At 44.9% G+C, this 11,793-nt stretch overlaps 1 protein-coding gene across 1 annotated transcript in view; it reads left to right on the top strand.

Annotated features, from left to right (window-relative positions):
* Window positions 1-11,139, top strand: part of LOC119484367 (E3 ubiquitin-protein ligase UBR2-like) — a 12,995-nt gene extending 1,856 nt beyond the window's left edge. The window contains exons 6-15 of the mRNA XM_037763158.1: window positions 180-276; window positions 429-496; window positions 2,878-3,016; window positions 4,507-4,597; window positions 5,506-5,636; window positions 5,792-5,891; window positions 6,985-7,119; window positions 8,480-8,650; window positions 9,315-9,416; window positions 9,807-11,139. Of these exons, the coding sequence (XP_037619086.1) occupies window positions 180-276; window positions 429-496; window positions 2,878-3,016; window positions 4,507-4,597; window positions 5,506-5,636; window positions 5,792-5,891; window positions 6,985-7,119; window positions 8,480-8,650; window positions 9,315-9,416; window positions 9,807-9,948 (1,176 nt within the window). The 3' untranslated portion in view covers window positions 9,949-11,139. The remainder of the gene's footprint in view (window positions 1-179; window positions 277-428; window positions 497-2,877; window positions 3,017-4,506; window positions 4,598-5,505; window positions 5,637-5,791; window positions 5,892-6,984; window positions 7,120-8,479; window positions 8,651-9,314; window positions 9,417-9,806) is intronic.
* The last annotated feature ends 654 nt before the right edge of the window (window positions 11,140-11,793 follow it).

The following is an 11,793-nucleotide window of genomic DNA, read 5'->3' as shown; positions in this document are numbered from 1 at the left end:
ACCTGTCCACATGTCCACCTGTTCACCTGTTCACCTCTCCACCTGTCCACCTGTCCACCTGTCCCCCTGTGTTCACCTGTCCCCCTGTTCACCTGTTCACCTGTGTGTGTGTGTGTGTGTGTGTGTGTGTGTGTGTGTGTGTGTGTGTGTGTGTGTGTGTGTGTGTGTGTGTGTGACAGGATGACTGTCTGAGTTCTCTCACCAGGTTCAGTTCAGCCTGTTGGACGGCAGCTTCACCTGCAACCAGCAACACACACTTCATCAGGCTGCTGGCAGGTAACACACACACACACACACACACACACACACACACACACACACACACACACACACACACACACACACACACACACACACACACACACATACACACACAGGTGTGTACAGTACGTTTGTAATCAGTGTGTGTTGTGTTGTGTGTTTTGTAGCCCTGGTTCCAGACTCTCAGGTAGAAAACACTCCCTGTATCCTCGACATCGACATGTTTCACCTGCTGGTGAGTTTCATCACTTCATATCCACTTTAAACCAGTTAAAACCCAGTTTAAACCGGCTTAAACCCACCTTAAAACCAGTTTATATCCAGTTTAAACCAGTTTATATCCACTTTAAACCGGCTTAAACCCACATTAAAACCAGTTTATATCCAGTTTAAACCAGTTTATATCCACTTTAAACCGGCTTAAACCCACTTTAAAACCAGTTTATATCCAGTTTAAACCAGTTTATATCCACTTTAAACCGGCTTAAACCCACTTTAAAACCAGTTTATATCCACTTTAAACCAGTTTATATCCACTTTAAACCGGCTTAAACCCACTTTAAAACCAGTTTATATCCAGTTTAAACCAGTTAATATCCAGTTTATATTCAGTATAAATCTAGTTTATATCCAGTTTAAACTGTTTTAAACCTAGTTAATATCCAGTTTAAACCAGTTAATATCCAGTTTAAACCAGTTAATATCCAGTTTAAATCCAGTTTAAACCAGTTTATATCCAGTTTAAACCAGTTAATATCCAGTTTATATCCAGTTTATATCCACTTTAAACCGGCTTAAACCCACTTTAAAACCAGATTATATCCAGTTTAAACCGGTTTAAAACCAGTTTAAACTGGCTTTAACCCACTTTAAAACCAGTTTATATCCAGTTTAAACCAGTTAATATCCAGTTTAAACCAGTTAATATCCAGTTTATATCCAGTTTAAATCCAGTTTATATCCAGTTTAAACCAGTTAATATCCAGTTTATATCCAGTTTAAACCAGTTAATATCCAGTTTAAACCAGTTTATATCCAGTTTAAACCAGTTTATATCCAGTTTAAACCAGTTAATATCCAGTTTAAACCAGTTTATATCCAGTTTAAACCAGTTAACATCCAGTTTAAACCAGTTTATATCCAGTTTAAACCAGTTAACATCCAGTATAGATCAGTATACATCCAGTATAGAACCAGTATAGATCCAGTATAGATCAGTATAGAACCAGTATAGAACCAGTATAGATCAGTATAGATCCAGTATAGATCCAGTATAGATCAGTATACATCCAGTATAAAACCAGTATACATCCAGTATAGAACCAGTATAGATCCAGTATAGATCAGTATAGATCCAGTATAGAACCAGTACAGATCCAGTGTAGATCAGTATACATCCAGTATAGATCCAGTATAGGTCCAGTATAGATCAGTATAGAACCAGTATAGAACCAGTATAGATCCAGTATAGAGCCAGTATAGGTCCAGTATAGAACCAGTATAGAACCAGTATAGATCAGTATAGATCCAGTATAGAACCAGTATAGATCCAGTATAGGTCCAGTATAGATCCAGTCTAGGTCAGTATAGGTCCAGTATAGAACCAGTATAGATCCAGTATAGGTCCAGTATAGATACAGTATAGGTCCAGTATAGAACCAGTATAGAACCAGTATAGGTCCAGTATAGATCCAGTATAGGTCCAGTATAGATCCAGTATAGAACCAGTATAGATCCAGTATAGATCAGTATAGGTCCAGTATAGAACCAGTATAGATCCAGTATAGGTCCAGTATAGAACCAGTATAGATCCAGTATAGATCAGTATAGATCCAGTATAGATCCAATATAAAACCAGTATAGATCCAGTATAGAACCAGTATATATCCAGTATACATCCAGTATAGATCCAGTATAGGTCCAGTATAGATACAGTATAGAACCAGTATAGATCCAATATAGAACCAGTATAGAGCCAGTATACATCCAGTATAGAACCAGTATAGATCCAGTATAGATCCAGTATAGATCCAGTATAGGTCCAGTATAGATCAGTTTACATCCAGTATAGAACCAATATAGAACCAGTATAGGTCTAGTATAGGTCCAGTATAGATCAGTATACATCCAGTATAGAACCAGTATAGATCCAGTATAGAACCAGTATAGATCCAGTATAGAACCAGTATAGATCAGTATAGAACCAGTATAGATCAGTATAGATCCAGTATAGATCAGTATAAATCCAGTAAAGAACCAGTATAGAACCAGTATAGATCAGTATAGATCCAGTATAGATCAGTATAAATCCAGTATAGAACCAGTATAGAACCAGTATAGATCAGTATAGAACCAGTATAGATCAGTATAAATCCAGTAAAGAACCAGTATAGAACCAGTATAGATCAGTATAGATCCAGTATAGAACCAGTATAGGTCCAGTATAGATCCAGTATAGAACCAGTATAGAACCAGTATAGATCCAGTATAGAACCAGTATAGATCCAGTATAGAACCAGTATAGATCCAGTACAGATCCAGTGTAGATCAGTATACATCCAGTATAGAACCAGTATAGAACCAGTATAGATCAGTTAACTGTGTCTCTCTCTGCAGGTCTACAGTGTGATGTCATACAGCTCAGTTCACAGTCTGGACCAACCAGGACGGAGAGTGGTGGACTCAGCTCACCTTCACCTGCTTCACCTGGTCACTGTGGCTCACCTGGTCCAGATCCTGCTCACCTCCACCACAGGTGAGTCACACACACGCACGCACGCGCACACACACACACACACACACACACACACACACACACACACACACACACACACACACACACGTTAATATGCACTGCAGAGTCCTGTACATCCCCGGGGTACACTGACCCTAACAACCGCCCTAACAACCACCATCACGCTGAGCGCCATCACGGTAAGCGCCATCCCGCTAACCGCATCACGCTAACCGCCATCACACTAACCGCCATCACGATAACCGCCACCACGCCAACCGCCATCACGGTAACCGCCATCACGCTAACCGCCATCACACTAACCGCCATCACGCTAACCGCCATCACGCTAACCGCCATCATGCTAACTGCCCTAACGCTAACCGCCATCACGCTAACCGCCATCACGCTAACCGCCATCACGCTAACTGCCCTAACGCTAACCGCCATCACGCTAACAACTATCACAGTAAGCGCTCCTACCACGCTGGTCATCAAGACACCTGCTCCGGAGCAGGTCAGGTGTTCATCATCAGTTACCATGGAGATGTACCGTCAGTTACCATGGAGATGTACCGTCAGTTACCATGGTGATGTACCGTCAGTTACCATGGAGATGTACCATCAGTTACCATGGAGATGTATCATCAGTTACCATGGAGATATACCATCAGTTACCATGGTGATGTATCATCAGTTACCATGGAGATATACCGTCAGTTACCATGGTGATATACCATCAGTTACCATGGAGATGTACCGTCAGTTACCATGGTGATGTACCATCAGTTACCATGGAGATGTACCGTCGTAGGACTGAAAACCCTGAGGTTACCACGCTAACCCCGAATCCTGCTTCCTGGTACAGAGACCTGGTCTCTGTCTCACCTGTCTGTCTCTCTCTCACCTGTCTGTCTCTGTCTCACCTGTCTGTCTCTCTCTCACCTGTCTGTCTCTCTCTCACCTGTCTGTCTCTGTCTCACCTGTCTGTCTCTCTCTCACCTGTCTGTCTCTCTCTCACCTGTCTGTCTCTCTCACCTGTCTGTCTCACCTGTCTGTCTCTCTCTCACCTGTCTGTCTCTGTCTCACCTGTCTGTCTCTCTCTCACCTGTCTGTCTCTCTCACCTGTCTGTCTCACCTGTCTTTCTTTCTCACCTGTCTGTATCTGTCTCACCTGTCTGTCTCTCTCACCTGTCTGTCTCACCTGTCTGTCTCTCTCTCACTTGTCTGTCTCTCTCACCTGTCTGTCTCTCTCACCTGTCTGTCTCCCTCACCTGTCTGTCTCACCTGTCTCTCTCTCACCTGTCTGTCTCTCTCTCACCTGTCTGTCTCTCTCACCTGTCTGTCTCCCTCACCTGTCTGTCTCACCTGTCTCTCTCTCACCTGTCTGTCTCACCTGTCTGTCTCTCTCACCTGTCTGTCTCTCTCTCACCTGTCTGTCTCTCTCACCTGTCTGTCTGTCTGTCTGTCTCACCTGTCTGTCTCTCTCTCTCACCTGTCTGTCTGTGTAGAGGAGGTGTGTATGGATCAGGACAGTGGGGGATCAGAGGAAGAGGAGCTCACCTGTCAGCTCTACAACACACTGAGGAAACACCTGGGCAGGTGAGCACACACACACACACACACACAGAAACACACAGCTGAGTCACCTGCTACCAGGTCCCTGTACTATGAAGCAGGATTTACCCGTTCTGCTACATATAACAGACGTATAACAGACCGTTGCTACGTATAACAGACCGTTGCTACGTATAACAGCCCGTTGCTACGTATAACAGACAGTTGCTACGTATAACAGACCGTTGCTACGTATAACAGCCCGTTGCTACGTATAACAGACCGTTGCTACGTATAACAGACCGTTGCTAAGTATAACAGACTGTTTCTAAGTATAACAGACCGTTGTTACGTATAACAGACCGTTGCTACGTATAACAGACAGTTGCTACGTATAACAGACCGTTGCTACGTATAACAGCCCGTTGCTACGTATAACAGACCGTTGCTACGTATAATAGACCGTTGCTAAGTATAACAGACTGTTGCTAAGTATAACAGACCGTTGCTACGTATAACAGACCGTTGTTACGTATAACAGACCGTTGCTACGTATAACACACCGTTGCTACGTATAACAGCCCGTTGCTACGTATAACAGACAGTTGCTACGTATAACAGACCTTTGCTAAGTATAACAGACTGTTGCTAAGTATAACATACCGTTGCTAAGTATAACAGACCGTTGCTAAGTATAACAGACTGTTGCTAAGTATAACAGACCGTTGCTATGTATAACAGACCGTTGCTACGTATAACAGACCGTTGCTATGTATAACAGACTGTTGCTATGTATAACAAACTGTTGCTATGTATAACAGACCGTTGCTATGTATAACAGACCGTTGCTATGGACGCAGCTCTGATGACCAACGATGAACGGCTAGCTGAACATTTATTTATTGTCCATTAATCTGTGTGTGTGTGTGTGTGTGTGTGTGTGTGTGTGCCAGTGTGTTACCTGAGGTCACATCTGGCTGGCAGCTGTTTCGTTGTGTTAAAGCCGGCGTCCTGCCGTTCCTCCGAGCCGCCGCCCTCTTCTTCCACTACCTGAACTCTACGGCGCCACCGGCTGACCTGCTGGGTAACAACACACACACACGCACACACACACACACACACACACACACACATCTGAGATGACTAACGTAACACACACCAGACGGTTCAGTCTCTAAGAAACACTGTTTATCGTGTGTGTGTGTGTGTGTGTGTGTGTGTGTGTGTGTGTGTGTGTAGCAGGTCCTGCTCAGTGGGAGTCTCTCTGCTGCTTCCTCAGTCTGCCCTCCAACCTGCTGACACTCCACCAACACACACTGATGGACACACTCATACACAGGTAACACACACTCACTGCTGGACACACACACACAACGTTGTCTCGTTTGTGTTGTGTTTGTGTTTAGTTTTAACTTTAGTGAGGTGGCTGTTATTATTATTATTATTATTATTATTATTATTATTATAATTATTATAATTATTATAATTATTATTATTATAATTATTATAATTATTATTATTATTGTAATTATTATTATAATTATTATAATTATTATTATTATTATTATTATAATTATTGTAATTATTATTATAATTATTATTATTATTATTCATTAGGAGCAGGGAGACAGGACAACAATAGGAGCAGGACGACAGGACAACAATAGGAGCAGGGAGACAGGACAACATTAGGAGCAGGGAGACAGGACAACAATAGGAGCAGGGAGACAGGACAACATTAGGAGCTGGGAGACAGGACAACATTAGGAGCAGGGAGACAGGACAACAATAGGAGCAGGACGACAGGACAACAATAGGAGCAGGACGACAGGACAACGTTAGGAGCAGGGAGACAGGACAACATTAGGAGCAGGGAGACAGGACAACAATAGGAGCAGGACGACAGGACAACATTAGGAGCAGGGAGACAGGACAACAATAGGAGCAAGGAGACAGGACAACAATAGGAGCAGGGAGACAGGATAACATTAGGAGCAGGGAGACAGGACAACATTAGGAGCAGGGAGACAGGACAACATTAGGAGCTGGGAGACAGGACAACAATAGGAGCAGGGAGACAGGACAACATTAGGAGCAGGGAGACAGGACAACATTAGGAGCAGGGAGACAGGACAACAATAGGAGCAGGACGACAGGACAACAATAGGAGCAGGGAGACAGGACAACATTAGGAGCAGGGAGACAGGACAACATTAGGAGCAGGGAGACAGGACAACATTAGGAGCAGGGAGACAGGGACGAAAGTGGGACGTGGCCGTAAAGTGTGGGGGGGGCATGCAGTGAGGTCCTTGATGAGGTCATTGATGAGGTCATAGAGTATGTTAATGAGGTCATCCTCCTCCTGAACAGATTTAATGATGATGGTCATCACGCCTCAATCTCCCATATGCGTGTGTGTGTGTTTGTTACAGGTGGTGTTGTCATCCAGGTGTGAGAGGGACCCTGCAGGGGGGCGGAGTCATCGTCAGGTTCCCCAGAGAATCCAACCGGCTGATCGAACTACCAGAAGACTACAGCGTCCTGATCAACCAGGCCTCCAGCTTCACGTTAGTACTAGTACACACAGTACACACAGTACTCACAGTACACACAGTATTCACAGTACACACAGTACACACAGTACACACAGTACACGCAGTACACACAGTACACACAGTACTCACAGTACACACAGTACACACAGTACTCACAGTACACACAGTACACATAGTACTCAGTACTCACAGTACACACAGTACTCACAGTACACACAGTACTCACAGTATACACAGTACTCACAGTACACACAGTACACACAGTACTCACAGTACTCACAGTACACACAGTACTCACAGTACTCACAGTACACACAGTACACACAGTACACATAGTACTCACAGTACACATAGTACTCACAGTACTCACAGTACACAGTACTCACAGTACACACAGTACACAGTACTCACAGTACACATAGTACTCACAGTACTCACAGTACACACAGTACTCACAGTACACAGTACACAGTACACACAGTACACGCAGTACATGCAGTACACACAGTACACACAGTACACACAGTACACGCAGTACACGCAGTACACACAGTACACACAGTACACAGTACACAGTACACACAGTACACAGTACACACAGTACACGCAGTACACACAGTACTCACAGTACTCACAGTACACACAGTACACACAGTACTCACAGTACTCCCAGCTCTCCTCCCAGCTCCCCTCCCAGCTCCCCTCCCAGCTCCGCTCCCAGCTCCCCTCCCAGCTCCCCTCCCAGCTCCGCTCCCAGCTCCCCTCCCAGCTCCCCTCCCAGCTCCGCTCCCAGCTCCACTCCCAGCTCTCCTCCCAGCTCCGCTCCCAGCTCCCCTCCCAGCTCTCCTCCCAGCTCCGCTCCCAGCTCCCCTCCCAGCTCCCCTCCCAGCTCTCCTCCCAGCTCCGCTCCCAGCTCCCCTCCCAGCTCTCCTCCCAGCTCCGCTCCCAGCTCCCCTCCCAGCTCTCCTCCCAGCTCCGCTCCCAGCTCCCCTCCCAGCTCCCCTCCCAGCTCTCCTCCCAGCTCCGCTCCCAGCTCCCCTCCCAGCTCTCCTCCCAGCTCCCCTCCCAGCTCTCCTCCCAGCTCCGCTCCCAGCTCCCCTCCCAGCTCCCCTCCTAGCTCCCCTCCCAGCTCCGCTCCCAGGTGTCTGGCTCCAGAAGGGCCTGGGTTTCCTGTTTGCGGGCGAGGTTCCACAGCTTTCTTCAGTCCGATTAAACATTATACATACATAGTGTATATATATATATATATATATATATATATATATATACACATCTCACCCGTGCCTGTAATTGTGTAGCCTGTGTAACCTGTGTGTATATATCAACCTGTATCTCACCTGTGTTACCTATGTTACATGTGTTACCTGTGCAGGTGTCCTCGGTCTGGAGGTGATAAGTCCAGAGCTCCCACCCTGTGTCTGGTCTGTGGCTCCATGCTGTGTTCTCAGAGTTACTGCTGTCAGACGGAGGTGGACGGAGAGGACGTAGGAGCCTGCACCGCTCACACCTTCATCTGTGGAGCCGGCCTCGGCCTCTTCCTCAGGTAACACACCTGTCCTCAGGTAACACACCTGCCCTCTAGTAACACACCTGTCGTCAGGTAACACACCTGCCCTCTAGTAACACACCTGTCCTCAGGTAACACACCTGTCCTCTAGTAACACACCTGTCCTCAGGTAACACACCTGTCCTCTAGTAACACACCTGTCCTCAGGTAACACACCTGTCCTGTAGTAACACACCTGTCCTCAGGTAACACACCTGCCCTCTAGTAACACACCTGTCCTCAGGTAACACACCTGTCCTCTAGTAACACACCTGTCCTCAGGTAACACACCTGTCCTCAGGTAACACACCTGTCCTGTAGTAACACACCTGTCCTCAGGTAACACACCTGCCCTCTAGTAACACACCTGTCCTCAGGTAACACACCTGTCCTCTAGTAACACACCTGTCCTCAGGTAACACACCTGTCCTCAGGTAACACACCTGTCCTGTAGTAACACACCTGTCCTCAGGTAACACACCTGTCCTCTAGTACTGCTGCTGCTAATATAGATGTTACTGTACCTGACCTTCCATCTGTGTGTGTGTGTGTGTGTGTGTGTGTGTGTGTGTGTGTGTGTGCGTGCGTGCGTGCGTGCGTGCGTGCGTGCGTGCGTGCGTGCGTGCCGTGCGTGCGTGCGTGCGTGCGTGCGTGCGTGCAGGGTCAGAGAGAGCCAGGTGTTGTTTGTAGCCGGTAAAACTAAAGGCTGTTTCTACCCTCCACCGTACCTGGACGACTACGGAGAGACCGACCAGGGACTCAAGTAGGTCTTCACCTGTCCTCAACTGTCTTCACCTGTCTTCATCTGTCCTCACCTGTCTTCATCTGTCTTAACCTGTCCACACCTGTCCTCATCTGTCTTAACCTGTCCTCACCTGTCTACACCTGTCCTCACCTGTCTTCACCTGTCTTCACCTGTCCTCACCTGTCCTCACCTGTCCTCACCTGTCTTCACCTGTCCTCACCTGTCCTCACCTTTCTTCACCTGTCTTCACCTGTCCTCACCTGTCTTCACCTGTCCTCACCTGTCCTCACCTGTCTTCACCTGTCCTCACCTGTCTTCACCTGTCCTCACCTGTCCTCACCTTTCTTCACCTGTCCTCACCTGTCCTCACCTGTCTTCACCTGTCTTTGTTTGTTTGTGTTCCTATAGGCGGGGGAACCCCCTCCATCTCTGTGCGGAGCGTTACAGGAAGATCGAGCGTCTCTGGCGTCAGCATGGCGTCGCTGAGGTCATCGGTCACGCTCAGGAGGCCAATCAGACGCTGGTAGCCATCGACTGGCAGCACCTGTGATGTTTGGCTCCGCCCCTTTTTAATATCAACCAATCAGCTTCCTGCAGCCCAGCGCTGAGCTCAGAGCAGCTTTCAGGGATTCTTTCAGGACTTTTGGCTTTTTGGTTTCTGTATCATGGAGGCTGCTGACCTTTGACCTTTGACCTTGTCCATGTTTCACTCCACCTGACTCCACCTGACTCCACCTGACTCCACCCGCTCCGTTCGTGCTCACACAGACAGGAAGTTAGTTTCTTTTAGAGTTTTTACATTTGAACTTTAGTTTCTGGATATTTTCTGATTCATCAACTCGTTAACGGCGAACCAGAGTGAAGCCCCGCCCCCTGCTGCTGTCACTCCAGAATGAAGCCCCGCCCCCTGCTGCTGTCACTCCAGAGTGAAGCCCCGCCCCCTGCTGCTGTCACTCCAGAGTGAAGCCCCGCCATGTTGCATGATGGGAAAAGTAGCCTAGGTTCAGTCAGCTACGACTCCCAGGATGCATTTCACCAAAGACTCGGCTACAGGAGGCATGTCGGAACTTCAGCGGCGTGAAGACGGCGTGAAGACGGCGGTCCGACGCGCCTTCATGATGCTCATAACGTTAGCTAGCTTAGCACGTTAGCAAAACAAAGAGGGTTGAATATGATTATTAATTTCTGAGACCCTTTTAGTGATGACGTCATGGTGAGGTCATGATGACGTCATGATGAGGTCATGATGAGGTCGTGTGAGGTCATGATGAGGTCATGATGAGGTCAGGGAGTTAGCTGGAGGCTAATGCTAGCTGTTGTTATGGTTACATGTGAGAGGACAGACTGACTGGCGTCTCCAGCGAGCTTCAGTGTGAGAAACGTTTCAGAGTAAATGATGCTAATAGTTAGCCGTGTTAGCACAAGGCTAACTATTAGCATCCCTTTCTCTCCGTCTCCGAGACGTTTCTCTTCTATATCGTCCGACTCCGTTTGACTGATTTCAGTCTGGACGACGACTCGACGAGCTTCAAACAAACGTTCAAGCAGGGTAATGTAGTTTTATAAGAGTTGATGGGAACTACAGAGTCACAGCTGAACGTTAGCGTTAGCTTAGCTTCATCACACCTCCTCCTGGTGTTCACTTCAGTTTCCATGGTAACAGATTCCCAGAGTTCAGTGCTTCTGCAGAAATCATCATGAACGATCAACAGTCGGAGTATTGATCACTTCTACAACATATCAGACACATATCAGCTGCGTATTGATCAGCTGCGTATTGATCAGCTGCGTATTGATCAGCAGAGATCACATGTTCAGTTACCTCTCATTTCCTTTACTCATTTTATTTAAAGGAGCAGTATGAAACATCTATCAGCAGAAATGGGATATTATATTATACTATAATAATCATATTATATTAAAGTATAATAATAATAATAATAATAATATATTATATTATAGTATAATAATAATAATAATATATTATAGTATAATAATAATAATAATATATTATATTATAGTATAATAATAATAATTATATTATAGTATAATAATAATAATAATATATTATAGTATAATAATAATAATAATATTATAGTATAATAATAATAATAATAATAATAATATATTATATTATAGTATAATAATAATAATTATATTATAGTATAATAATAATAATAATAATAATATATTATATTATAGTATAATAATAGTAATAATAATAATAAATTATATTATAGTATAATAATAATAATATATTATATTAAAGTATAATAATAATAATAATATATTATATTAAAGTATAATAATAATAATAATATATTATATTATAGTATAATAATAATAATATATTATATTATAGTATAATAATAATAATAATAATATATTATAGTAT

The sequence above is a fragment of the Sebastes umbrosus genome, unplaced genomic scaffold, assembly GCF_015220745.1.
Source record: "Sebastes umbrosus isolate fSebUmb1 unplaced genomic scaffold, fSebUmb1.pri scaffold_173_arrow_ctg1, whole genome shotgun sequence".
Lineage (NCBI taxonomy): Eukaryota > Metazoa > Chordata > Actinopteri > Perciformes > Sebastidae > Sebastes > Sebastes umbrosus.
This window is presented reverse-complemented; position numbering and strand designations above follow the sequence as displayed.